Genomic DNA, 24,989 nt, shown 5'->3' on the forward strand with positions numbered 1-24,989 from the left:
TTTATTTAAGTTGCGTTAATTATGCTAAAAAGGCAAGGAGCTCTCTTCCTCTTTGTCGTAAAAAAGGTAGCCATCATTTTCAGGCACCTAAGAGGTAGAAAGGATCTGCCAGAAGACAGCCAGGAAGCAGTCCTTGCCTGCCTTGATAAGCAGGAATAGTCTTCAAAGTGACAACGGACCAGGGTGGTCCAGAATCTGAGCAGCCATAGCTATGTTTCTTCAGGGGTGAGCCACCTGCCATCCAGTCCATGTGGCCCCCTTGGAAGGACACCACTCCCCATAACATCACAGGAGGGGGCATTCCTCAAGAGGTCTGCGCTCACTCAGCTTCCGCTTGGTGATCTCCAGACGGACCCCGTGGTAGACAAGACCCTTCCAGAGCCCACCTTTGTTCAGCATCACCACATCCCCATTTGATTTCACCTTTTGGATGACAGCTGTGAATGACACAGTAGCCGTAGAATTTCTGTGGACAACAAGCTTGGCCAAGACTTCAGTGTGGGGGGGCACCAGCACCTCCTGGGTGAGCCTCTGAGAAATATTCCTCTGCACAAGGACGGTCCGGTCATTGTTCTTCGTGTACTCCAAACGAGGCATTGCATCTTCAACAGTGAAGTGGCAGGAAGTTTCCACACCAAGCCCCCACAGACTGTTCCAGAAAACGGTGTCTGCAACGGTCGACTCCCAAGTCATGTCGAAAGTGTGCCTCACTGCTGCTTCCCCCCGGTTGGCGTAGACCTGCTTATCCAAGACAGAGTGGTGGTATATCATGTGAGAGAGATCGCTTGTGATCACCCTCAGTATTTTGAACTTTGGGGGGAGGAGGTCTCCGATCAGGGGACGGAAATAACAGGAATCATCAGCGACCAACTTGGCTGCTTCAACTGAAGTGAACCCTCTATATGTCCTGGTCAAGAACAGCCCATTGTAGGCCTGGAAAGCTACCCTATTGCCCTTGTAAAAGACCTCAAACTGTAAAGATGGATCTTCTGAGTACTGAACAGGCTGGATGGGGAAGTTTACTGGGTTTTCTCCTATAGCCACTGCAGCGAGATACTTCCCTGCCCAGTTTCTCAGCATAACCTTTCCCATAGGCAGACAAGTGACCCAGAATTTGCTAGATGCCAACTTTTCAGTTAGACCCTGTATGGCCCATGTGTATTGGCCATCCAATGAGTCCCAGATCAGGTTGTTATCCATCTGGAAAGCCACACCTTCTTCTGCATCGATGTAGGCTTCAAGTTGGCCCAGGCCTTTGGAGACTTTCCGCAAGCAAAGCTGAAACAATAATAGATGCAAACTCATTTCAGGGGTGTAGTGCAAGCTTGTGGATTGGTTATTCCCAGTAGACTCCCAATCCAGCGTCTGCCATCTCTGGTCCTGATCTTTAAATCAGACTTTGGACAAAAACATCTGGTGCCCTCCAGATGTTGCAGGACTACAACTCCCATCCTCCCTGTCATGCTGGTTGGGTCTTTTTAGAGTTATAACTTGAAAACATCTGCAATACAGCAGGTTGGACAAGGTCCAACAAACATTCAGTAACAGGTTGTCTTACCGCCATGGAGTTCATTGAGCTCCATGGCCGAAGGAGGATGTAAATCTGGGTGCTCCCCCTCAGGATGGGAGCCCTGTCCCTCCAGTTGTTGTGGGGCTCCAAGCATCCATCAGCTTCAGCCAATATGCACCAGAATGAGTCCACTGCTCTAGTGCCAGTGGGGCAGCTCCCTCCTGTGTCAGCCACGCCTGCTGGGCTGGATGAACCAGTGGGACAAGACACTGCCTCAGCAAAACCATTAAAAGCTATTAGGTTAACCTTCTCAGAAGTTTTGAAACTTACCCTGAGACCCCTGACCCTAGTTCAAGCATGCATGTAGGACACAAGTTGGTGAGTCCCAAAAATGGAGCACTCTGCACATGCCCCACACCCATCAAGTGGGGACACTCCATGATCCCAAACATGCTTACTTGAAATTAAACCTCAGTGAAGTGCAATCAGACCTGCTTAGGTCTGCAGTCTTTAATAGCTCATTTTCAATCTGCCTCTAATTAAGCAATTTGATCTGCTAAGAGGCAAAAAAAAAAAAAAAAAGTTTGCCAACACCCTGAAATTGTATAGATAATCACTGCAGATAGGAAGAGGAGCAGTGGCATAACTACAACATGGGTGTCACCAAAGACATGCTTATTCAGGTCACAATTCTTTTCTTTGGTACTCTGGGCTCCACCACGCTTGCCTTTTGTACCGTGCTTTCTAGACGACAGGTCTGTGCTTTAAAGTTCTGTGTCCAAGCGCTACACACACACACACACACACACACACACCTGGCACTTTCCCCAGGAAGACCTGCTCTTTAATGATGAATCAGAACACATGACAATTCAGGTTTTTCAAAGATTGCCATTTCCTTAGAATCAGCAGTAAAAAGCGGGTTTTCGTGGGGAACGTGCCAGGGTAAAAAACCAGAAAGCACTTGGAAGCCCAGACCTGTGCCTAGAAATGTGGCACAAAAGCAAGTCTGGATGAGCCTGAAGACAGAGAAAACATCGGCTCTCAGAAGCTTTCAACATCCAGGGCCAAACCACATCCTAGACACTGTCTCTCTTGCACCAGAAACCATTCTCCAAACGACCATCAGTAGAAAGGCAAGTGTTTGGTCTCACAGTTCCACCAATTTAGCCAGGACCGGATTTAGGTTTGATGAGGCCCTAAGCTCCTGAAGGTAATGGGGCCGTTTAGATGTCCAGCTGTCCTTTGTCAACAACAAATTGTCGCTGTTTTTTTTGTGTTGAATATGCTATAGGGTAATTTATGGACCTAACAGGTATCTAAAGCCATTTGCAAATAACAAAATATATTTTATCAAAGTAATTGTTGAACTGAAATACAGTTTAGAAGAAGTATATTAATAGTGGAAATTTTGCGGGGGCCCTCAAGAGAGTGGGGCCCTAAGCTATGCCTTGTTTAGCATATACATAAATCCGGCACTGAATTCAGCCCTCAGTTCACCTTAAAATCAAATGTTTTTTTTATGTTGTTACCAATTTAGAAGCTTTAATGGTCCCTCTCAGTGAGTCCCTGGTAAGCTAGACAAGAAAGGTGTGTCAGGTTCATCCACAACACTGTTGAGAACCATAATGAGTTGCAGCCCCATCCTGTGCAGCAAGGCAAGCTCCACAGAGCTGCAAGTCTGGGCTTCTGCCATGACTTGCAAGAGCAGGACCATGCTAGCATCCCACTCTGAAAGAGATTGCACCCAAAGATTTGATGCCAGAAAATGGTGGTGGTGGTAAAACCAGGCAGAAAAATTTACAAAGCAGAAGCTACCCAAAATAGTACTATAAAACTCCTACATGGCTTCAAAGGATTAGAGATTGCAAAAGCATAATGGGGGGGGGGGGATACTTACCATGAACAAGCTACCACAAGGCCCACCTACAAATCCTTCCTGGCAGAAGACACTGGGTGGAGAGGTGGGGAAACCAAGCTTCCTTATCAAGGGCCTTTTATACCCCTCAAGACCAGTTTCAATGAGATGCAAAGGGACACAGCTGATTGCAATTGAAACCACACACTCTACCTCTGATGGGATGAGAATGAGAGGGAGGTCCCCAATGGATGCATCATATTATATTTTAAGGTTTGACAAAATGTACTTTTGTGTCTTTGTGCAAGGACACAAATGTTGGCAAATCTGACCTAGCTTAGGCATCCTGGCATTAGTTGGGACTTGGACGTTGCATCAAAATGTTGCAGTGTAACAGTAACTGGGCACAATAGGGACCAATGTCAGGTTCTGCACTTAGGCAGGAAGAACCAGATGCACAAATATAGGCTAGGGCAGTGTTCCCCAACCTTGGGCCTCCAGCTGTTTTTGGACTACAATTCCCATCATCCTTGACCACTGGTCTTGCTAGCGAGGGATGATGGGAGTTGTAGTCCAAAAACAGCTGGAGGCCCAAGGTTGGGGAACACTGGGCTAGGGGACACCTGGCTTACTAGCAGTACATGTGAAAAGGATCTAGGGGTCCTAGTAGACCACATGCTTAACACGAGTCAGCTGTGTGATACAGCAACAAAAAAAGGTAATGCTATTCTTAGCTGCATCAACATAAGTCTAGTGTTCAGATCAAGGGAAGTAATTCCTTCTGCATTGGTCGGATCACATATGGAGCCAAGTGTCCAGTTCTGGGCACCACAGTTTAAGAAGGACAGGCTGGAACATGTGCAGAGGAGGGCGACCAGGATGAACCAGGGTCTGGAAACTAAGCCTTATGAGGAGTGCTTGAAGGAGCTGGGTACGTTTAGCCTGGAACAGAAGAGACTGAGAGGAGATATGATAGCCATCTTCAAAGATCTCAAGGGCTGTCACATGGAGGAGGGAGCGAGCTTGTTTTCTCCTGCTCTGGAAGGTAGGACTCAAACCAATGGCTTCAAGTAGCAACAAAGGAGATTCCAACAAAACATTAGGAAAAACTTTCTGACCGTAAGAGCTGTTCAGCAATGGAACATTCTCCCTCAGAGGGTGGTGGACTCTCCTTCCTTTGACATTCTTAAGCAGAGGTGAGATGGCCATCTGTCATGGATGCTTTAGTTGAGATTCCTTCATTGCAGGTGGTTGGACTAGATGAACCTTGGGGTCCCTGGGCTTGCGGCTGAGGGCAGGGGTTCCTGCTCTAACTTGAGCCTCCAATTACAATGTTGGGTCCAGGTCCAGAAGTACCCTCAAGCTTTGACCCCACTCCTTGCAAGGGAGTGCACCTCCTAAACTCGAAGTACTTGGAACATATAATGCCTCTGTCTTGCCAGGATTCAGTTTCAATTTATATATTATTCAAAGTCTTGTCAAAAGGGAAACTGCTCTACATGAAATCATTAGAGCAGGAGGCTTCTGCATGTCACTGATTGCTTTCTTAGGCCTGGGAAGAGAATGGAAGGAACAATTTAACATTATCCTAAAAAACAAAATAAGGCAGTCTAAGCAATATATAACTATATAATATAATTAGGCTTAAGTTGTGACATCCACAGGCAACATAAATGGCTTTAGCACTGAGATCTAAAGTATTGTTGCACCTGGCCCCATCTCCAGGGGGTCCTAGGTTCCAGGGGTTTGTGTTTCCTTTAAGAATGAGTAATTTTGTATGAAAACTGTTCTAATGCAGGTTTACTAAGAAGTAAGTCCTACTATATGCCATAGGATTCACTTACAAGTAGGACTGAGGGAGAAAGTTGATTTAAAGGTAAACTTACCTAATTTGCAAACCAAAACGCAGGCTGTGCTTTGAAATTCACACTTCTCCACTTAATTTGGTCATAAATAATGTGTACAAAAATGCACATACTAGGGGAAAGTGTGCATAAAAATGCATGTATTATTGAATATAATATACCAAAATGCATTGCATTAGGGGAAATTGCTTTGCAAAAATGCATATATTAGGAGAAAATTGCATTAAATTGCTGAAGACATTTTTTAAAAATGCAAGATCTGAAAAAAGAGACAATGCACATGCTTTTGTTACCCAAGAAAATCTTTAATAGATATTTTTTTAATGCAAACTGCTGTGGAAATATGGAGAACTTAAAATTGGGAAAATGAAAAAAATGAGAGAATCCAAAATTGACAGCTTCATTCATCCTTACTGCATAGTGGACTGCAGCCTGCTGAAACCTTTTGGCAAGGATGTTGCTCTTTTTTGGGCACCAGAATTTCTCTGGCCTTAAGCAGCCATTCTCTCCACAACTGAGTCACCTTCCATTGCTGGCTCCTCCTCCTTCAGCTTCTAGTCAGTGTCATCGGGAAAGGCTGATAAGGAAAAAATATTGGGGTGGGGGATTACTCCGTTGCCCGGCTTGTTGGGGTGCCACTCCCCATGAGTCCCTCTGGTCAGCAAAAGAAGGAGTCTCCAGTTAGGTTAAAGAAGCAAAACAGCAGTCAGTAAACCTGATCTTTATTTGTTGCAACAAGGTTCAAATACACAAAGAGTAGGAACCCCGAGTGTGGGGCTGCGTGGACTTTTAAGACTCCCTCCCCCTTTCCCATAATACATTTCCAATAGCAGCATCAATACATCACAGATATGACACAGAAGAGGAGTGGTTGGCATAAAGAAACATGAAACTGTCACCCACCCCTGTCAGTAACCCCAGTTTCCCTCACCCTTTTAACTACCCTCTTCCTCAAAGAACAATAGAAGTCTTTACTCAAGCCCCCTAGCTGCAAGGCTTTCCTGCGCTTCTCCTTTGAAAGTATCAGGATTCGACCCGCCATCCTGATGGGTTTCTGCCAGGGTTTCTGCTGCCTTTGATCGCCTCCTGGGGCAGGGGAGACCTTGATCCCCCCCCCCTCTTCTGGAGGAGTCATTAGCCCTTGGAGCCAAGGAAATCCGTCAAACCATTGAATTTTGGCGATGATTTGAAGTTTTTACAGTTTTCTATATTGGATCTGAAGAAATGTGCATGCACACGAAGGCTCATACCAATAACAAATTTAGCTGGTCTCTAAGGTGCTGCTGGAAGGATTTTTTTATTTTGTTTCTATAATGGATAGTCCGAGGAAACAGAGGATACACAGTATCCACTTCAATTTTATAGACTGCTTTTCTGAGCCTCTTCAGGCTCATTGTTCTGACCTTAGTTCAAGGCTGTGGGGGGGACTTGGAATTTTGAGGGAGTTGTTTAACTGCCCCCCCCCCATCCCTGGTTTTAACAGTTCCCTCCTTTGGAGAGAAATTTGCTTAGGTTCTGCAGGAACCACAAATATTTTATCTGCATTTAACTACAGTTCAGACATAGATACTACATTGGAACCTTGGTACTCAAACGCCTTGGTTCCCAAATGCCAAAAACCCGAAAGTAAGTTCTGGTTTTCGAATGCTTTTCCGAAGTCAAACATCCAATGTGGCTGTCGGCTATTGTTTCCGGGCCGCCTGCACCAATCAGAAGCTGTGCCTTATTTTTTGAATATTTCAGGTCAAACAGACTTCTGGAATGCATTAAGTTTGACCTTTTTGTTTTTGAGGATTTTTTGCGTATTTTGTTTTGTGACTGTGTGGAACCCAGTTCGGCTATTGATGATTGATTGATTGATTGATTGATTGTGTGACTGTGGAAATGGATAAAAGGCCCCCCATCCAAAGAATGACTATCATCATTGTAGGTAAGATTTTTTTTTAAAAAAAATTATCATCTGAAATACTGTCTTATTTATTTTATAGTACAGTACATTTATTATTGCTTTCATTTTATGGATCAATGGTCTTGTTAGTAAAATTCATCTTAAATTGATGTTTTAGGGGTTGTTTTTAAATGTCTGGAATGGATTAATCCATTTTGCATTACTTTCTATGGGAAAGCACACCTTGGTTTTGGAAGGCTTTGGTTTTGGAACATACTTCCAGAATGGATTAAGTTTGAGAACCAAGATACCACCATAGATATTCTCCCGCCCTTGGTCCCATAAGTTATATAGATATCAAATAAATCATAACCTGGTATCCACCTTCCCAGATGTGTGGTTTCATGTAAACCTGAAAGGGACTCACATGTCACGCCTGTTAAGGCTATTTGCAAGTGAAGCCATACCCGTAGGTTGACACGGGATATAATGTACAGTAAATGCAAATATGTAGGGACGCAGGTGGCGCTGTGGGTTAAAGCCTCAGCACCTAGGACTTGCCGATTGCATGGTCGGCGGTTCGAATCCCCGCGGCGGGGTGCGCTCCCGTTGCTCGGTCCCAGCGCCTGCCAACCTAGCAGTTCGAAAGCACCTTCGGGTGCAAGTAGATAAATAGGGACCGCTTACTGGCGGGAAGGTAAACGGCGTTTCCGTGTGCTGCGCTGGCTCGCCAGATGCAGCTTTGTCACGCTGGCCACGTGACCCGGGAAGTGTCTCCGGACAGCGCTGGCTCCTGGCCTCTTGAGTGAGATGGGCGCACAACCCTAGAGTCTGGCAAGACTGGCCCGTACGGGCAGGGGTACCTTTACCTTTACCTTTTAAATGCAAATATAGGAAAGGGGGAAGGCAGGTGGGAGGGAGAGATTTGCAATAGAAAGACTGTGGGTGGTGGAAGGGGACACACTCCCATAGGTACTTCTCTGCTCCAAATGACCTCCGCCCCCAAGTCTGCCTCTGACTGGGTGCCGAGGACAACTAAAATGAAATAGGCATCCCTTTTATGAGCTGCTTGCATCTTTTCCACAGGTTTCTGGCAGCTCTTTGTCAGAAACGTAACGCGGGGCTTAGATGGACATTTGCTCTGGTCCAGCAGGACTCTTCTTTTGCGCTTGAACCGCCAATGCTGCCGTTTCAGCACCGGAACTGAACTACAGTAGCTTGCAACTCATTGTGATTTTTTCTTTCTGGTCTATGTATCGTGCCTGGTAGTGCCATTGTACAGAGGTTGATGATAGGATATCTATTTACATTCTTTGTTAGTCCGTAACATGGTCAGTGGGTGAGCTGAAGCGATTTGCTCTGCTACCAGCTGCATTTACTAACAGTGTGTTGGCTTCGGTTGCGTATACTGTATATAGATGCATGGTTCTGCCATTTGGCAGCGTGGTAAGCTATTTATCATCATCGTCGTGGTCCTGGTGGTCTGGTTTTGCAATGCCCAGGTGGCTCAGCAGCCATTATGTGCTGAATTGCTGGGGCCCACCCACGCCATCCTAGCCCCATGCCAGGGCGACTCTCGGGTCTTGCACGAAGCTTTGCAGGTGCCTGCAAACCCCTTTTGGCACAGCTGCATCTTCATGCACCCCACACCTGATGTTAGATGGGTGTGGCTTTGCCACGGGCGTAGCCAGGATATTTGTGGAGGGGGCAGGCTTTTGTTAGGGGTGCACCAAGGGGGTGCAGAGGGGGCAACTGCCCCCCATTAAGCAAAACAATAGAAATACTTAATTTGCTGACAAATCACGTCGGTTCTGCCCCCCCCCCCGCAACAGAAGTCCTCCCCCCCAACAAAGTCCTGACCCCATGGGGGGCTGACTTTTGTTAGGTGGACACACAACCTAAGATTTGTATTGAATTTTCCTGATTCAGTTGCCCCCCCCCCCCATGGGCTTGGCCAGCCTGGCCGCGCAGGCCAAACGGGGGAGGCTTGGTGCGTAGTCTTAGATGGGGCTCGTCTGCCCGGGAAGGGAGCCCATCTCGGAGAAGGAAGACTCTGATCCTAAAACTCCGCTGCCTTCTTTGGGAGAAGAGGAGGCTGCGGAGGGACTGGATGACCCTCGGGGGTCCCTCCACCCCACACCCTTCCGGCGAAGGAGGAGTTAAGCGCCCCGCCCCGCCCCCAGGGAGTTCCCTCCTCTGCTTGCGACGTCAGCGCCCGGCCCCGCCCACCTCGGAGGCTCGGACAAGATGGCGGCGGCGGCGGCGGCTTCGCGGCGGCAGGTAGGAAGTTCCCTTCCTCGCCCGGGCGGCGGGGCGGGAGCGCGGCGCGGGGCCTCGGTGCCCAGGACACGCGCACACCCGTGTTCCGGGGAGTCGTGGGGATCCGCGGGAGGCGCGCGCGGGCCCCTTTCCCCTTGGGAGGGCGGCGTCGGGGCCGGTGAATGGGGGCCCCTCGGGGCGGTGGCGCCGCCTCCCCGGGCCCCGGAATGCTGCCCGGCTGGCCTGGGGCTTCGCGGGGCAGCCCGAGACCTTGCAGCCCCGTAGGCCAGCCACAAAATGGCCAAGGGAGGAAGGGCCGCGGGGACAAGCAGAGACCAGAGGGGGCCTGGGGGTCCTGCCCCCTTAGCCGCGGCTCCTACCTTTCCCGGGCTGGGTTTAGGCCCACGTCGACCTCTGCCTCCGCTGGTGGCCTGGGCCTGGGCTTCCTCTCACCCCCAGGCTGCCACCCACTCTGCAGGTGGACGCAGCTGCATTTCATGCAGAAAGTGTGCAGGGGGGGGGGATGTGATGCTTTCCAGATATTGTCAGACTCCAACTCCCATCAGCCTCAACCAGCATAGCCAGTGGTCAGGACAATTGGCAGCTGTAGTCCACCTCTCTGGGAGGCAACATATTGGCTGCCCGTGGACTACAGGATCAAGACTGACAGTTACCTGCAAGAGATATTTTCTCTCTTCACAGTCCTTGCCCTAAAATCAACTGGCGTTTCATCTCCAAATTAGAGATCCCAATATAGCAGTTGCCCTTGTTCCAAAAGCAGTGGCATTTTTGGTGTTAGACAAGAGACCCCTGTATAAAGAGGCAGTTGCATCTTAGACACACTAAGCAGTTGTGTTGCAGCTTTGGGGTTGGTGTGTGTGTGTGTGGGGGGGTTGTCAGCAATGCAGCAGGTGAATTCATGAGATGCAGCTTTTTGATCAGTGGCTTCCAAGGTTTCGATAAAACTTCAAAAGCAAGTTATAGAAGTAAGCAGCCTCTTGCCAGTTTCACTTTTAGTCAGGCAGTGACAGTCTTATTCCTGCAAGCTTTTGCAGAATTTCATGATAAATAAATTGAGGTTCGATAATAAGTAAATTCATTCAGATAAATTCAAGATCTGCAGGTGTCCTCTAGCCTACTCTGAAAGAAGTTGTGTTTCAAGGTCAAGGGATCCCAGAGCCAGCTTCATTTTAGCTGCTACATCCTCACTTCACAAGTCTTGTAATAATCCCAGTTCCCAGCTGCAAACCTGTGTCGTGTGTTTTCTGTTTCAATATTGGGACAGTAGCAGCATGATGCGCCTAATGCCAGTGATTAATTGGCGCCTGAGTGACGGAAGTGCTAATTTATTTCTTTCAAAAGAACACACTCCTTGTGAACAAGCCTCCCACACTAGCCTCTGAGGTCTATCAGAGAACAGTTTGACAGCCAAGTGGGGAGGGTCGGGGACACCCCTTTATTCTGATGGAAGGTAGCCTGCTGTTGCCGGAGCTGTAATGATGGTGTAGCTGCAGAGTGGAGCTTGAAGCCACCAAGACTCCCTGAGGGTGGACCTGAAGCAAGCTGATAGTGGCAACTCCAGGAAGCCCCAATGTTTATTCTCTCTCCACCCCCCCCCCCAAACTGGAACTGAGCAGATGAAATTATCCAGGGTACAGCTGCTCAAATGTCAAGTTCTCGCTGCTCCAGGGTACTATTCCTGCTCAAACATTATTGCACAAAAAGAAGAAGGAAAAGCTTGTTTGCTGTCACTTGCCTTCGGTTTTTCTCCTCACTTTGCTGGTAGCATTCAGCATCTTCAGGCCCTTCACGGTGAATGGCTGTGTGCATGGGGTTCATGAAAAGCTGCAAATGACTTGGGCAAAGGAAGGGTAAGCTTGCGAGGGGTAGCTAGTGCCGCAGAAGACAGAATTGGAATTCAAAATGACCTTAACAGATGGGAGAACTGGGCGCAAGCTAACAAAATGAGTTTCAGTAGGTACAAATGTCAGGTCCTTCACTTAGGCAGGAAGAACCAGATGCACAAATATAGGATGGGGGAAACCTGGCTTACTAGCAGTACATGTGAAAAGGATCTGGGGGTCCTAGTAGACCACATGCTTAACATGAGTCAACAGGGTGATGCAGCAGCAAAAAAGGCTAATACTATTTTAGGCTGCATCAACAGAAGTCTAGTGTCCAGATCAAGGGAAGTAATAGTACCACCCTATTCTGCCTTTGTCAGACCACACCTGGAATACTATGTCCAATTCTGGGCACCACAGTTTAAGAAGGTTGTTGACAAGCTGGAACAATGTGCAGAGGAGGGCAACCAAGATGATCAAGGATATAAAAAAGAGCCTTATGAGGAATGGTTGAAGGAGCTGGGTATGTTTAGCCTGGAGAAGAGGAGACTGAGAGGAGATATGATAGCCATCTTCAAATATCTTAAGGGCTGTCACATGGAGGAGGGAGCAAGCTTGTTTTCTCCTGCTCTGGAGCGTAGAACTCGAATGGCTTCAAGTTGCAAGAAAGGAGATTCCGACTAAACACCAGGAAGAACTTTTTGGCTGTAAGGGCTGTTTGACAGTGGAATGGTCTCCCTTGGGAGGGTGGGGACTCTCCTTCCTTGGAGGTTTTTAAGCAGTGGTGGGATGGCCATCTGTCATGGAGGCTTTAGCTGCGATTCCTGCATTGCAGGGGGTTGGACTAGATGACCCTCAGGGTCCCTTCCAACTCTACAATTCTATGGCCCCCACAGGCCTTTGAGCAAAAGAGCATCATGTAATTAAATAATGGTTAGGTGATTTTATGTGACAGAAACTTCTCTTTAGAACAGGAGTGGGGAATTTTGGCCCTTCCAGTTTCCCCTGACACCTACCTTGGGAGGGTGGAGGTAGTGGGCTCATGGGAAAATTTTGCTTAGCTGGGAGGTTGGGGTGGCTTGGAAGCAAATATGGCTGTTTGGCTTTAGAACCAAGGCAGGGTTAAGGATGCTTAGAAACTCACAGGATTGGTTTGTGCTGCAAGGGGTGAGGGAAGGCTTTTGTGGTGAAGCCAAATGCATAGCAAATGGGGATTGTGAAATTAGATAGTGAAATTTCAGGATAACGGAGGCTGAGCCTTCTCAGACCCCTGCCGTTCCCAAAGTTGCAATCTTCCAATGCTTTTTTAGCAAAACAAAATTGGCTGTTGTGGGGTTTGCATGAGTCTACCTCTCTATGGTAAATGGCACTGGCATGCTCAGCAAAATGTACTATGCAGCACAGGAGCAGAAAATGCATTATAGGAGCAACATTTATATGTGTGTTTTCAAGCACAAAAACATTTATGTCCAACACATTTCTTTGGTAAAACTTGGTGCTGTGAGAAGACCAGGTATTTGCTAATACTCTGCCACCCTGGGGCTGCTTACACTTTAATTCAGAATGCAGTTACTTTCCTCTATACCAAAAGAGAATGTGCTTCTCTTAAGCTGGGAACACAATAAGAAAATGTCCTCTGTTAACATGACTCGCCGGGGTGCAAACGAAGTGTTGTCTTCCTGACTAGCTCAGCACTGTGTGAACACACGCTCCACAACAACAGCTCCACAACAACAGCTCCACAACAACAGTCATGCGAGGGATGACCCCCAAAAGCGGGGGGGGGGGGGGCTCTTTCACATAAAGGAAGTCTTGTTTCAAAACAAGTTAACATATAAAGTGATCACAGTGAGCTTGTTACCTGCTGCCAGCGATATGCTTTTCCAGGAGATTGCGTCAGACAATCATGAGGGGTTAGGAAACTGCTGTTTGTTTGAAAGCTAAATCTGGGAGCCTGTGGGCGCCAGCTTCATGTGCCGGGTAGCAGATTGTGCTCCATATGAAAATTCTGTGGGTGTGCACTTCTGTCTGTTCTTTTATATTTGTTGCTAAAAAGCATGCATACTGTGACAGGGACCTGGAGGTCAGCCCTTTCGTTTGCCTCTGCTATCTTCCTCCTTGCAGGCCCCTGGATGAGGCGCAGTCAGAACTCCTCCTGCGGCACACTCACGAATGGCTTCTCCTCCTCCTCCTCTCCAGACCCCGGCCTTTCAGGTGGGGGTGGGAGGGGAGACCTCCTGCCTCTCTCCCACAGCATGACGACGATGCTTGCCTCTCGCAGGAAAAGGCTCGGAGGCAGAGCCATGGCCGAGGCTCGGAGCACCATCAAGGTGGACCTCCCCAATCAACAGCGCACAGTGGTGAGCGAGACTTTCTGGCCATGAGAGGCTGCGTGTGATCATAGCTATTCAGAGAGCGTCTGGCGAGGCAGCGGGTGGGCGAACCTGTGGTCCTGCAGGTGTTGTTGGACCCCCGGCAGGGCTGAGGATGAGTCCAGCAAGAGGAGCACAGGTTTCCCAGGCCCCTTTCTTGCTTTAGGGCAGCCGTCTTCCATTGCTGGATCACAACCCAAAACTGGGTCAAGCACTGACCTAAAGTGCGCCACAGTTCAGGGCAGCAGAATCGCCATTCTTTTCATGTTTGCTTACTTTTTTTTAAGAGAAGGAAAGAGATGGAGGTAGAGAGAGAGCGAGAGAGAGCAGGAAAAGAGCAGAAAGGGGGAGGAACAGAAAAACAAAGAGAAGGCATGAAAGTGAGGAAGGAAGACATGCATGGTAAAAAAAAAAAAGATAAATAAAAGTAGGTCCCGTTGTTTGCAGGTTGGGTTTCCAGGTAAATTTTGCTGGTTTGTTGTGATTTTGTTTGTTTGTTTGTTTAATCATCTGCTTTTGCTGTATTTTCATTGCATTCTGGTGTTGGTTGGTTTTTAATGTGCTTGAGGAGTTCAGTTGTGAACTATAAAGGCAGAGTATAAATGTTGTTGTTTGTTGTTTAGTCGTTTAGTCGTGTCCGACTCTTCGTGACCCCCTGGACCAGAGCACGCCAGGCACTCCTGTCTTCCACCGCCTCCCGCAGTTTGGTCAAACTCATGTTTGTAGCTTCGAGAACACTATCCAGCCATCTCATCCTCTGTCGTCCCCTTCTCCTTGTGCCCTCCATCTTTCCCAACATCAGGGTCTTTTCCAGGGAGTCTTCTCTTCTCATGAGTATAAATATTCATACTAAATACATAATCCTGGGTTTGGAAAGGTTGAGGACTACTGCCTTGGAACATCTGTATTGAAAAGTGGGATTTTATTTATTTATTTATTCATTTAAAATAGATGTAATTAGGGTTCTTTAATAAATCTCCAAGCTGAGTTTTTTTATTCCCATTTTATAGGTGGGAGAACTGAGGCTGGGACTGACCATGTAGTGAGTTCAGATATCCTGAAGAGTTCCTAACTGGACTATCATATCATAGAAGGGTATTCAACACTAATCTTACTCAAAGCACACCCACTGAAGTTAATGGACATGACTACTCTAGGTTCACTAATTTCAGTGGGTTCCTTGGAATAGGACTTAGCTGAATATGTGTGCACACTATATTTTTAAAGCACATCCCACCCCCAAGAATTATGGGTACTTTAGTTTGCTGAAAGTTGCTAAGAGTTGTAATTCTGTGAGGTGGTAGAGCCCAAAACTTTTTGGGTCTAGGCCTCAGAGGCCGCCATGTCTGGATTTTAACCAAAGATGGAACATCTGTCAAAGACTATCAGAAATTCCATCAAGTGTTCTTGCATTCTAAAAAACTATTTCTTGTCATCTTTCAAAAGAATATCATTCTGTGTCAGCTGTCAAACAGTACAGAAAATTGAAAACAAATGCTGAGGTGATATATAGCAGCGCATCAGATATGGCTCATGTTTGATAATAAAAGTCGCAGAGGAGGATTTAGAGTTGGTTCAGGGGCGGAGGATTTGTTGAAACCAGTTATCACGGATCCTAATTGACCTGTTGCCATGTAGTAAGTCTCAAAGCAAGCAGGCAGGCGCCAAACCAAGGATCAGAGACAGAAAAATTGTGTTGCTCAGCCAAGACCCCAGGAAGCCTAATGACAGGCCTTCTTTCCAGGAGAGCCCAGTGGCCAGTCCAGGGCCTGAGAGTTCTTGCCCCAGGAAGATGCTCAAAGCTGCATCTTGCAGCTTGCCACATGGGGCCAGTGGCACCCAGAACCAAAGGATCCTGCTTCTTGCTCCGATGCTAACCAGATTGCTCTAAGTCCTGGCCATCTATTCTATTCTATACTGGTCCATATTGGGCCTTCTTCAGCAGACTAATGGGAGGAAGGCAGAGACAGAGTGGAGTTCAAAGCTGCATGTTGAGAACAGGGTCTGTAAGGTCAGTTCAGTACCATCTCCCTCTTCACCCAACTGTCTATATCCTGTCTTGCACACACCGGTTGCTTCCCTCCTTCCTCTCAGGTGACTGTCCGGCCGGGTACAACTGTCTACAGCTCCCTAGACAAGGCCCTGAAGGTCCGTGGGCTCAACCAGGACTGCTGTGTGGTCTACAGGAAAAAGAGCGATGGGTGAGTGGCTCTCGTCAGGGAGAGGAGGTGGCTGCTGAGGTTGGCCGGGGAAGCAAGGGAAGGCAGGCAGGGAGCTGAGGGTCCTCAATCTGACTGGGTATAGGAAAGAGCAAACGAAATGTAGCACGCTGTACCCAAGGCCTGCCCTATCCACACACAGAAATTCTGCATTATGGGTGTCCAGATCTGAAGAGTTTTACATGCATCTAGTCCGTCATCCAAAGCAGTCCATCTCTGGAGGCCAGTGTAGATCGAGGTCAGCAGTAGGGAAGGCTGTTGCCTTCACGCCCTTGTGGCAGAATCTCAGAAGCACCACCCTGGCCCTTTTCGAAAACAAGAGGCTGGACTAGATGACCCCGGAGGTCTAGTCTTCCCCAACCTGGCGTGCCCCCCTTCCTGATGCTTTGGACTACAGTGGTGCCTCGCAAGACGAAATTAATCCGTTCCGCGAGTCTCTTCGTCTTGCGAAGCACGGCTATTAGCGGCTTAACGGCTTTAAGAAAAAGAAAACAAACTCGCAAGAACTCGCAAGACGTTTCGTCTAGCGAGTTTTTCGTCTTGCGAGGCATTCGTCTTGCGGGGCACCACTGTACAAGTCCCATCAGCCCCAGCTATGATCAACACAGCTATAATGGCTGTGGCTGGCGGGCTGGCTGGCGTTGTTGTCCAAAGCGTATGGAAGAGCACCCCAGGTTGAGGAAGGCAGCATGAGGAGTTCTGCCGTGTGCATCTCCTGCAAACCTGCCAGGAAGCTCATCCAGCTGGACAGGGGTCTGGACACAGTTACTTAGCTTTGTTTTGTTTTTTAATGATGTGCTGTACCTTTTGATCTTTTTTTCCAATCAAAATGTTTTACACAGTTGGAGTTTACACATGAACTTGCAAAGGCTTTCCAGGTCTCCGCAGACAGACACACTGGTGGGGCTGCAGCCACAGAGGAAGTGGGGGCAGGGCTGGGATAGGCCATGCCCACCCAGTCTGACCTCGAAGGCCCTTGTGTCCGCCAAAGCTCCCTTGCCCAATTCCCTGTCTCCTCTCTCCATCTGCTCTGAAAAGATGAGCAAGCAACCCTTTCCGGAAAAGAAAAGGCTTTAGACCAGAAGGGGTTCTGCGAGTTCCTGCACAGGATGCTTGCAGAGCTCAGGTGGGACAGCCTGCTGCCTTAGTGGTAGCATGCCAGACTCATTCCCACCCTTAGCAGTGCTACAGGTTTGTGGGTTGCCTTTTTCACCTGTGAAGGGAGTGGGTGGACTGGCAAAGGAGAGCTCTCAGGTGGGGCAGAAGGTGAGCACCATTTCCTGTGGGTTGGAATCCAATTTGAAATGGACTGTGGCTTTTCAAGCCCAGAGGAATGCCTATTCACGTACCCTTCTGCACGGTCCCCTTCCTCAGCCTGCCCCAAAAAGCTACACCAGTGTCTTCTAGGGTCCATGCAAAGTTTCAATCCCAGCTGATTTGACAGTTTCCCCTTTCCACACAGAATCTGGCTCTAAACATGCTGAAGGTTTTGTTGCCTGAGCTGTTGGAATATTTTTAAATGTTCGTTCCCAGCTCTGCCCACCAGTGGTGGATGCTTGATTGCCCCAAGCCCAGTGCAGAGCAGAGGCAGAGAGATTGCTGTCTTAGTGCAAGGACTCCCTCAGGAACGAGGGAATGGGATGGTCCGAGACCATCACCTTTGTGTCCATCTTCCCCACTATGGAAAATGGCTGATTTCTTGCTTCTTACAGCGCTGCATTATGTTAGGTGTTGCAGTATATTAACCTGGTGTGCGTGTGGTGGTTAGCATTAGCAGTCGACTTGGAACTCACCAGAGTGGGGAGAAATTTCATGGGGTTTGTCTCCCCCCCCCCCCCCCGTGCAGTTGATCAGCTACAGCAGCATTGTGGCTGTCTCTAGGGAGGAGCTGCAGTAGGTGGCGGGCTTTGGGTCACAGCTGCATATGCGTTGATTCTCTCCGTAGGCGAAAGACCATCACAGATTGGGAGACGGACCTGGTCAACCTGGAGGGGGCCGAGCTCTCTGTGGAAGTCTTGGAGGACCTGCCGCTTACTATGCACAACTTTGTGAGTCACAGGAGGCCCTCCAGCAGCACGTTTCCCTGCCAGCACACACAAACACAGACACCCCCCAAGCCCTGTGGACACCCAGCCGCCCCTTCCCCACTCCAGAGCATCACGCGGCCGCTTCCCCCAGCCTGGTGCCCTCAAAGATGTTCTGGGCTGCAACGCCCCCCCCCCCCCCCAGCCCTTAGCCAGCATGCTCACTGGTGAGGGACGCTGGGAGTTGTAGTCCAAAACACCCCGGTGGGCACCCAAATGGGGAACGTTGCCCTACAGGAATGCACTAGACCCAGAGGCTGCCCTGCTTGTGCAGTGGAATCTCACAGCAGAACTGTCCCCCCTGGAGCAAAGGCTTGGAAATACAGGCCACACTTGTGACACCAAAGGGGCGTGTTTTCTGCATGCGGGCGACTTGGGCTCCTTTGCCCAGCCTTGCTGGGTGTCCACACAGCCTGTTGACAGACACACACACAGGCATATTGGGAACGTTCCATCCCCAACTCCTCCCCTTCCTCTGACCTGGACCTTCTTTCTTCTGGGCAGGTGCGGAAGACCTACTTCAATTTGGTCTTCTGCGATTTCTGCCTTAAGTTCCTCTTCCATGGCTTCCGCTGCCAGACTTGTGGCTACAAGTTCCACGAGCACTGCAGCAGCCGAGTGCCTACGGTCTGCTTGGACCTGGCCACTTCGCATAAGCCGTGAGTATCCCCTTTCCCCACCACCCCCTCCCCCTGGTTGGAGCACCTGCTTCGGTCCCTGTTCCCCTTGTATCCAGTCTCAACAACCCGTTTCTCCTTTTCATGTAGTGTTTACAGCCATGATCCGGGGCAGCACCCTCCATTCTGGCAGGACAGTGTCCCGACTACCCCAGTGCAGCCGAGTCACGAACCAGAGACCCCTCAAGCTGTTGGGTAAGAGCCTTGCTCGCTCCCCACCTGTGCAAGGGATCGTGATCTAGAAATAGCCGCCAGCAGCAACATGGACCCACAGCGGAGCAGAGTCGGGCAGCAGGCTAAATCTGCCACTCACAGCGCATATGATGCAAGACCATCCCTGTTGCATTGGTTTTTTTTTGTTTTTTAAAAAATAATATTTATTAAAAGTTTCAAGATTACAAAAAAGAAGAAAAAAGAGGAAACAACACTACAATACATAAAAAAGAAAAAATAAGAAAAAATATATACATAAAAACCAATACAACAATACAACAACAAAAGGAAAAAGACACAAATCCCATATTGCATATCTTTATCTTTCATTTGCTTGTTTCATTGACCTCCTCACACCTCCCTTTTTTTATTCTAGTTTAATTAGTTGTTTCAGCAAATTCTTTCCATCTTTCTCAATTTTTATTGAATAATTTATCTTACAAGTCTAACCTATTAATTAACTCAGCAGATCCTTTCCATCTTTCACCAAATTCTGTTATTCAATTTGCCTTAATTTATTTAACCTTGTCTTACCATAAAATACCTTGGAGCTTAAAACTTAATACTTATTTATACATAACTCCTTATATCATTTCTACTAAGGCCAGATAGTTTCATTCCAACATTTTCCCTAATATTCATTAATTTTACACTAATTCCCAAAATAAAAATTTTTCTTTATAAACTTTCTTCCAATCTTCATCCAATGTCTCTTCTTCCTGGTCTCGGGTTATGTCAGTCCTTACTGTCCATTCCATCTAGTCCATCAACCTGGTAATCTTATGTCCGAGGCTCTTAAGTCTCTTCCATGTCCCTTCTGCAGATCTTCTTCTTCTTGTTTGTACCTGCACTTTTCCTTGTCTTTTGTTGGTCTCTTTCTTAATTTCTTTCCTTTCTCATTGAGGAGTAGGTCTCTGGGAGATTCCAGCCCAAAATTATCTCCATCTCCCCTCATCAGACCAGCCCATTCCCCACAGTCCCACTCCCCACAGTCATCAGTGTAATCCAAAAAGTATTTAAAAGCAAAGTCCCTCCGAAGTTAAGAGCCTCCTCAGCTCCAGAACCCCCCTGGCCCACTCCAAATTCAATCTTCAAAAACAGCGGCTTATGCTCCTGCAGGGCCTCGGGTCTCTCCATTTGTATTACTTGAGGTGCAACCGCAACCTCCTCCATTATCTTCTGCACTTGCACTTGCCCAGTCAAAACAGGTTCCTGAGTTGGGCCCTGGATGGTTTCTGTATCAATATTCCCTGTTTGTCCGAAGTTACTGATTACAACAGTCATCAAATCCATCTTCTCAATTATCGAATCCATCTTCTCATGCATCTGCTCCAACAAAGCACTTGTCTTGCAAAAAGCAAGCACCAAAACTTCCTCCCAACACATTTTTATTCAAGGTCAAAAGACTGGTCCCACGATCTTAATCTCACAGCTGTAAAGTCCCCAAGTAGACTGCAGCAACAATTTAACAAGCTCCCTCTAAAGGAGACAATTTCTATTTGTATCCATCTTTTTAAAGCAAGTCCAACAAAGGAAAGTTACTTTCATTTTTCAAATATTTTGTTTCTTTAGAATGCAAAAGGCAACATTGGAATCAGTTTGTTTCTCTTTTTTAGCTATCTGTCAAAATGTTCCATTCACAGTCAATGAACCTCTCCAACAATTCCTGTCTCTGACAACCTGTTCCCAGGTTTGAGACGGTGGAAACTTATCTTTCTTTACTCTCTCTCCTGCAGGCTTGAACAGTCAAAGCCCCCCCCCCCCTTTCTCCTGCTTCCAAGGGGATTTTAGTGGTTATAAATGAAGGAAATTTAGACCTTTATAAATGACTTTCCAGACTTTAGCTTATAAGGTTTTTGCTTCAGCCTATTTACAAAAGCGGAAGGCGGACTTCCTGTTTTGAACCTTCCCGCTTCGGTGCCAAATTAGGATGTTTCTTGATCCAATTTTCCGTTTCCACTCACGGGTACTTGTTTAAAGTCCAATTGTCCACAGGAAAAAGTCAGCGCTCTCCGGCAATGGCTGTGCGGCTTCACTCCGTGAAAGTAGCAGTCAGTTCGCAGCACCGCGCCGCTCACCCCACTTCGCTCCGGAGCCCCAAAATGGGGTTCCCTGCGAGTAGGGGAGGCGCTCCTGGTGCCCTGCCGAACCCCACGTTCCCAGGCTTCCTCCACCTGGGATTTCTAGCGGGTCCCCACCTTCGCCGCGGCGGGAAGACCCAGTTTCCGCGGAGCCAGTTCCTCCGGTCAGAGGAACTCTACCATTCGCCGATGGCGCTAACCCGGAAGTCCTCCCATCCCTGTTGCATTATTGTGCAGGAGACATTTGAACTGGAAGGATTAAGCTATCACACACCCAGGCTGTTGTGTCCTCCCAGTGCTGTAGTTCATGTTCTGCATGTCAAAAAGGTTCTAGATTCAATTCCAGGCATCCCCAGGAAGGACTAGAAAAGAGAGCCTTCAGAAAACCTGGGGAGTCTTTGTTGGCTAGATGGACTCTGTGGTCCGACTATATAAGGCAGTTTTCTTTGCTCTTCAAGGAAAGCTTGATTTTTGTTTTAAAAAGCAGGTGAGATAGTATAGAAAAGCATACCCGCACTCTGAGAGGAGAGCAGCTGTAGCCACCATGTCCAGGGCATAACTATCAAGCAATGACTTGTGCTTGATAAACTCAAGGAAAAGTCACTTCGCCTCTTCTTTTTAAGTATAAATCTGCTATTAGACCTGATTATCCTCTGTGCGCCTGAACTGCTGGAGGGTTAGTGTGCCCCCCCCCCCCAGCTTGGATGCCATGTCATCCCTTCCTCCTCCTCCTCCTCCTCTTCTCTTGCAGCCCAAGAAAGCCGCCCCCCTTCAGCCCAGATGCCTTCGGCTTCCTCGGCCTCCATGGGGGTGGGCAGCAGCTCCAACGGCACCGCTCAACCTCCACCCCAAATGTCCACATGGTCAGTACCACCAGCCCCGTGGACAGCGCCATGCTTGAGGTGAGGCACTTCACTCTGAAGTTTCTGTCCTGGCTCATTGGTAGAGCACATATTTGACCGGGGGGGGGGGGGGTTGTGTGTGTGAGAGAGTCTCCCAGGTCAGGAGCAAATGTAACCTAGGGGAAGGTTCTGTCCCAGCCTGGAATAATATGGATGGGTTGGTCATTGATGGTGGGCTAGTTCTTACAGAGGTGCTAAATCTGTATTGCAGTGGGTTGGACTAGATGGCCCTCGGGGTCCCTTCCAACTCTATAATTCTATGATTCTGTGTACCATTTCAGACACCAGGTCTGATGGAATGCTTCTCCATGCAAACAAACAAATAAACAAATGAATGAATCTCTGCACAGAGAAAACTAGTGTGCCGGGGGAAGCCAGGCTAGAACACCTCTCTGAGGTGCTGGTTTTATCTGTGAATGGATGGGGCGGCAGAAGGAGTTGTGTGGAAAAGCATTCAGTCATGTGAGCACTCTGAAAAAGTTGAGAGCTGCCCCCAAATCCCCCCGGAGAAAAGGAAGGGGCTGGCAGACCCCTCTGTCCGCCCCAATGCTTTCTTCTCCAGAGATGCCTGCCTGCAGAGCTGCTCATCTTCTGCCTTTTCTCTTCCAGCTCCTAAGCAGGAATCACAACACAGAGGGTGAGTGTCTGCTGGGAATGGGGAAGGTTGATGGGACTGGGCAGGGGCAGCCCGGAGGAGGAGGAGAGGGAGCTGGGACAGAGATCTCCCAGGGCAGCGCTGAATGGGGGCGCCATGGGGGGGAGGTACCAGCTAGGACCAGCACGGGGGGATGGACCAGTGCTAGAGGATCCTTAGTGGGGGACAGGAAAGGCCCCCTCCTGCCAGAGATGCTGCCCGTCAGAGGAGGCAGGCCTGGCCAAGATGACTGACTGGCCTGGCGGTTCCAGAGAGGTTGGGCCTCCACTGTTCCCTCAGCACGAGTGCCATGCTCAGTTCCCGCCCCACAGATCCATGGGCAGGGGAACCGGGGCTCCCTCAGATGTTGCTGGACTCCCACCATCCCTGACCTCCGGGTGTTCTGGCTGCAGCTGATGGGAATTGTAGTCCTGCCACATAGGGAAGGTGAGTCACCCCTGCTGGGAAAGGCGAAGCCCGTGGCCGCCGCCACGTCCAGTGGCAGCAGATTCTATATAAGTTGCCTGTGCACCCCGTGAAGAAGAAGAGGCCTCTTCCTTTTGTCAGTCCTGAAGCGCCAGTCAGTCCGTTTCCTTGGTGACCCTCCAATCTGCCCTCCCTCTCTCCACACACCACATTTTGTTTTACCCACCTTTATCAGAACTCTGCATTTGGAAGCCCCCAAGCACTTTGTAAGGAAATGGTCTCCTGTCCACCTGCTTGTGAGGGAGCACCCTGCAGTAAGCCCACCCTCCTTCTCGCCACAGGCCCAGGTGCGCTTGATCCGCCTCCTTGCACCCCACCGGCTCCCCCCGTTTCCAGCATGGCTGCTGTTTCGTCTGGCCGACGCTCCCCCCACCCCAAGTCCCCTGGCGAGTCCCCCAGGGAGCGCAAGGCCCCTGCTGAAGACAAGAAGAAACCTGTGAGTGGGGGGGGGGGGGTGGCACTTTGACATGGGGCTAACGGATGTGCCGTGGGCACTTCAAAGGGCTACCAAATGTTCTTACTGTGGGGCAAGAGAATGAACTTCGTTGCCATGATGGAAGGTGACCCCAGATCAGTGGCTCTCAGAGGGTCTGGTGCACCCCCCTGGTGTGGCAGGAGAGGGGGCCGAGGGTGGAGGGAAGATTCAAGGACACTCAAAGAAGCATTTAAACATTTCAGTGTAGTATATAGTATCAAAATATATTTTGGGGGCTTTACAGCCAGAAACGGCACCCCCGCCTCTCTTCAAGAGCATTGGCTATTCTTCCGCACTTCTCCATAACATATTGTTGTGAGCAGGGATTTTCAACTCTGACAAATATGAGAGATGAGAACAGAGAAGGGCTTCCTTGGGCTGATGAGGAGATGAGGGTTAGTTTGTTTTAAATTAGACCTACTATAAATGAGACTCCCTGGCAAAAGCAAGCTCACAGCTCTCACTGAATTTGTGTATATACTTAAGGAGAGGCATATTTATAACTATATTTTTGGAAGGATTCACCTTCTTCTGCATCTTGCACTGCTTTATACTTCCTGGATGCCCCGAGTTATAAATTCTGTGTTATAAATCAAGCAGTGCAAGGAGTTGCTTCATTTTGTTTCCCCGTGTATTTCTAATCAATAAAAAAAAATTCAGTGTGGGGTGAGCAAATGTTTATTCTGAAAGTGTGCCCGAGGGAAAACAGTTTGGGAACCACTGCTGTCAGGAAAGGTGTGGCTAAGCTGCGGGGGCAGAGAGGTTTTGGTGTGTCAGGGGGCTCGGGGGGGGGGGCAGGGCCTCCTTGTGGAAGGGCTTGACCCTCTTTCTCCCTGTCCCTGGCCTGCCTTTGCCTCCCTGCAGAAATCCCTGGGCTACCGGGACTCCAGCTACTACTGGGAAGTCTGCCATACCGAGGTGACAATGCTGAAGCGCATAGGCGCTGGGTCATTTGGCACTGTCTTCCGGGGCCGCTGGTACGGGGATGTGGCGGTCAAGATCCTGAAGGTCACCAACCCCACCAGCGAGCAGGTGCAGGCCTTCAAGAACGAGATGCAGGTGCTCAGGTAAGCAGGGACCTGTGGGGAGGGGAAGGTGATGCTGGCCAGGAGGCCTCTGACGCCGGCCTCTCCTTGCAGGAAGACGCGCCACGTGAACATCCTGCTCTTCATGGGCTTCATGACCCGCCCCAGCTTTGCCATCATCACCCAGTGGTGCGAAGGCAGCAGCCTGTACCAGCACCTGCATGTGCAAGAAACCCCCCTGGAGATGGTGCAGCGCATTGACGTGGCCCGGCAGACGGCCCAGGGCATGGCGTGAGTGTGCAGGCCGGGGCCCTCGGGGGCAGTTCCCCAGTCAGAGGCAGGGTGGCTTCTGGAGTACAGCAGAGAGGGCTGCTGCCTTCATGCCCTGTATAGAAGCACCCTTGCCCTGATGCGGGATTTGTGCTGCAAGAGGGGTCTACAGCCAGGGGTCTACCAGCCCCTCTGGGCAACCTCTGGGGCAATGCCAGCAGTGGGTGGAGCCAGAGGCAAAAGCTGGCAGAGCAAGGGGTGCCGGTTTTACTTTTGTACCAGAGGCAGATTTCTTTGCTTGCTCACTCGGTGCTCTGCATCCTCCCC

General features: G+C 49.0%; 2 protein-coding genes across 5 annotated transcripts in view; one reads left to right on the top strand and one right to left on the bottom strand.

Moving 5' to 3' along the window:
* Positions 1-9,886, bottom strand: LOC114587448 (uncharacterized). Its single transcript, XM_077921574.1, has 4 exons — positions 9,761-9,886; positions 5,648-5,810; positions 4,487-4,920; positions 1-1,278 (listed from the first exon to the last, which is right to left on the bottom strand). Exon 4 carries the CDS (start codon positions 1,198-1,200, stop codon positions 286-288), a length of 915 nt encoding a protein of 304 aa, XP_077777700.1. The 5' UTR covers positions 1,201-1,278; positions 4,487-4,920; positions 5,648-5,810; positions 9,761-9,886; the 3' UTR covers positions 1-285.
* Positions 9,371-24,989, top strand: part of ARAF (A-Raf proto-oncogene, serine/threonine kinase) — a 20,340-nt gene continuing 4,721 nt past the window's right edge. For 2 of the 4 annotated variants that reach the window (XR_003704290.2, XM_028711681.2), the window contains exons 1-11: positions 9,371-9,401; positions 13,349-13,584; positions 15,691-15,797; positions 17,761-17,863; positions 18,404-18,558; positions 18,667-18,771; positions 21,622-21,772; positions 22,382-22,409; positions 23,174-23,328; positions 24,232-24,434; positions 24,507-24,683. Coding sequence is in view for 3 of the 4 variants with exons in the window: in XM_028711681.2 (XP_028567514.1) it covers positions 13,357-13,584; positions 15,691-15,797; positions 17,761-17,863; positions 18,404-18,558; positions 18,667-18,771; positions 21,622-21,772; positions 22,382-22,409; positions 23,174-23,328; positions 24,232-24,434; positions 24,507-24,683 (1,412 nt within the window). In the remaining variant the exon portion in view is untranslated. Of the gene's footprint in view, positions 9,402-13,046; positions 13,585-15,690; positions 15,798-17,760; positions 17,864-18,403; positions 18,559-18,666; positions 18,772-21,621; positions 21,773-22,381; positions 22,410-23,173; positions 23,329-24,231; positions 24,435-24,506; positions 24,684-24,989 lie in introns of those variants that run through there. The other 2 variants (XM_028711683.2, XM_077921573.1) reach the window with 2 other exon arrangements.

This window comes from Podarcis muralis, chromosome 17, assembly GCF_964188315.1.
Source record: "Podarcis muralis chromosome 17, rPodMur119.hap1.1, whole genome shotgun sequence".
In the NCBI taxonomy this organism is placed as follows: Eukaryota; Metazoa; Chordata; class Lepidosauria; order Squamata; family Lacertidae; genus Podarcis; species Podarcis muralis.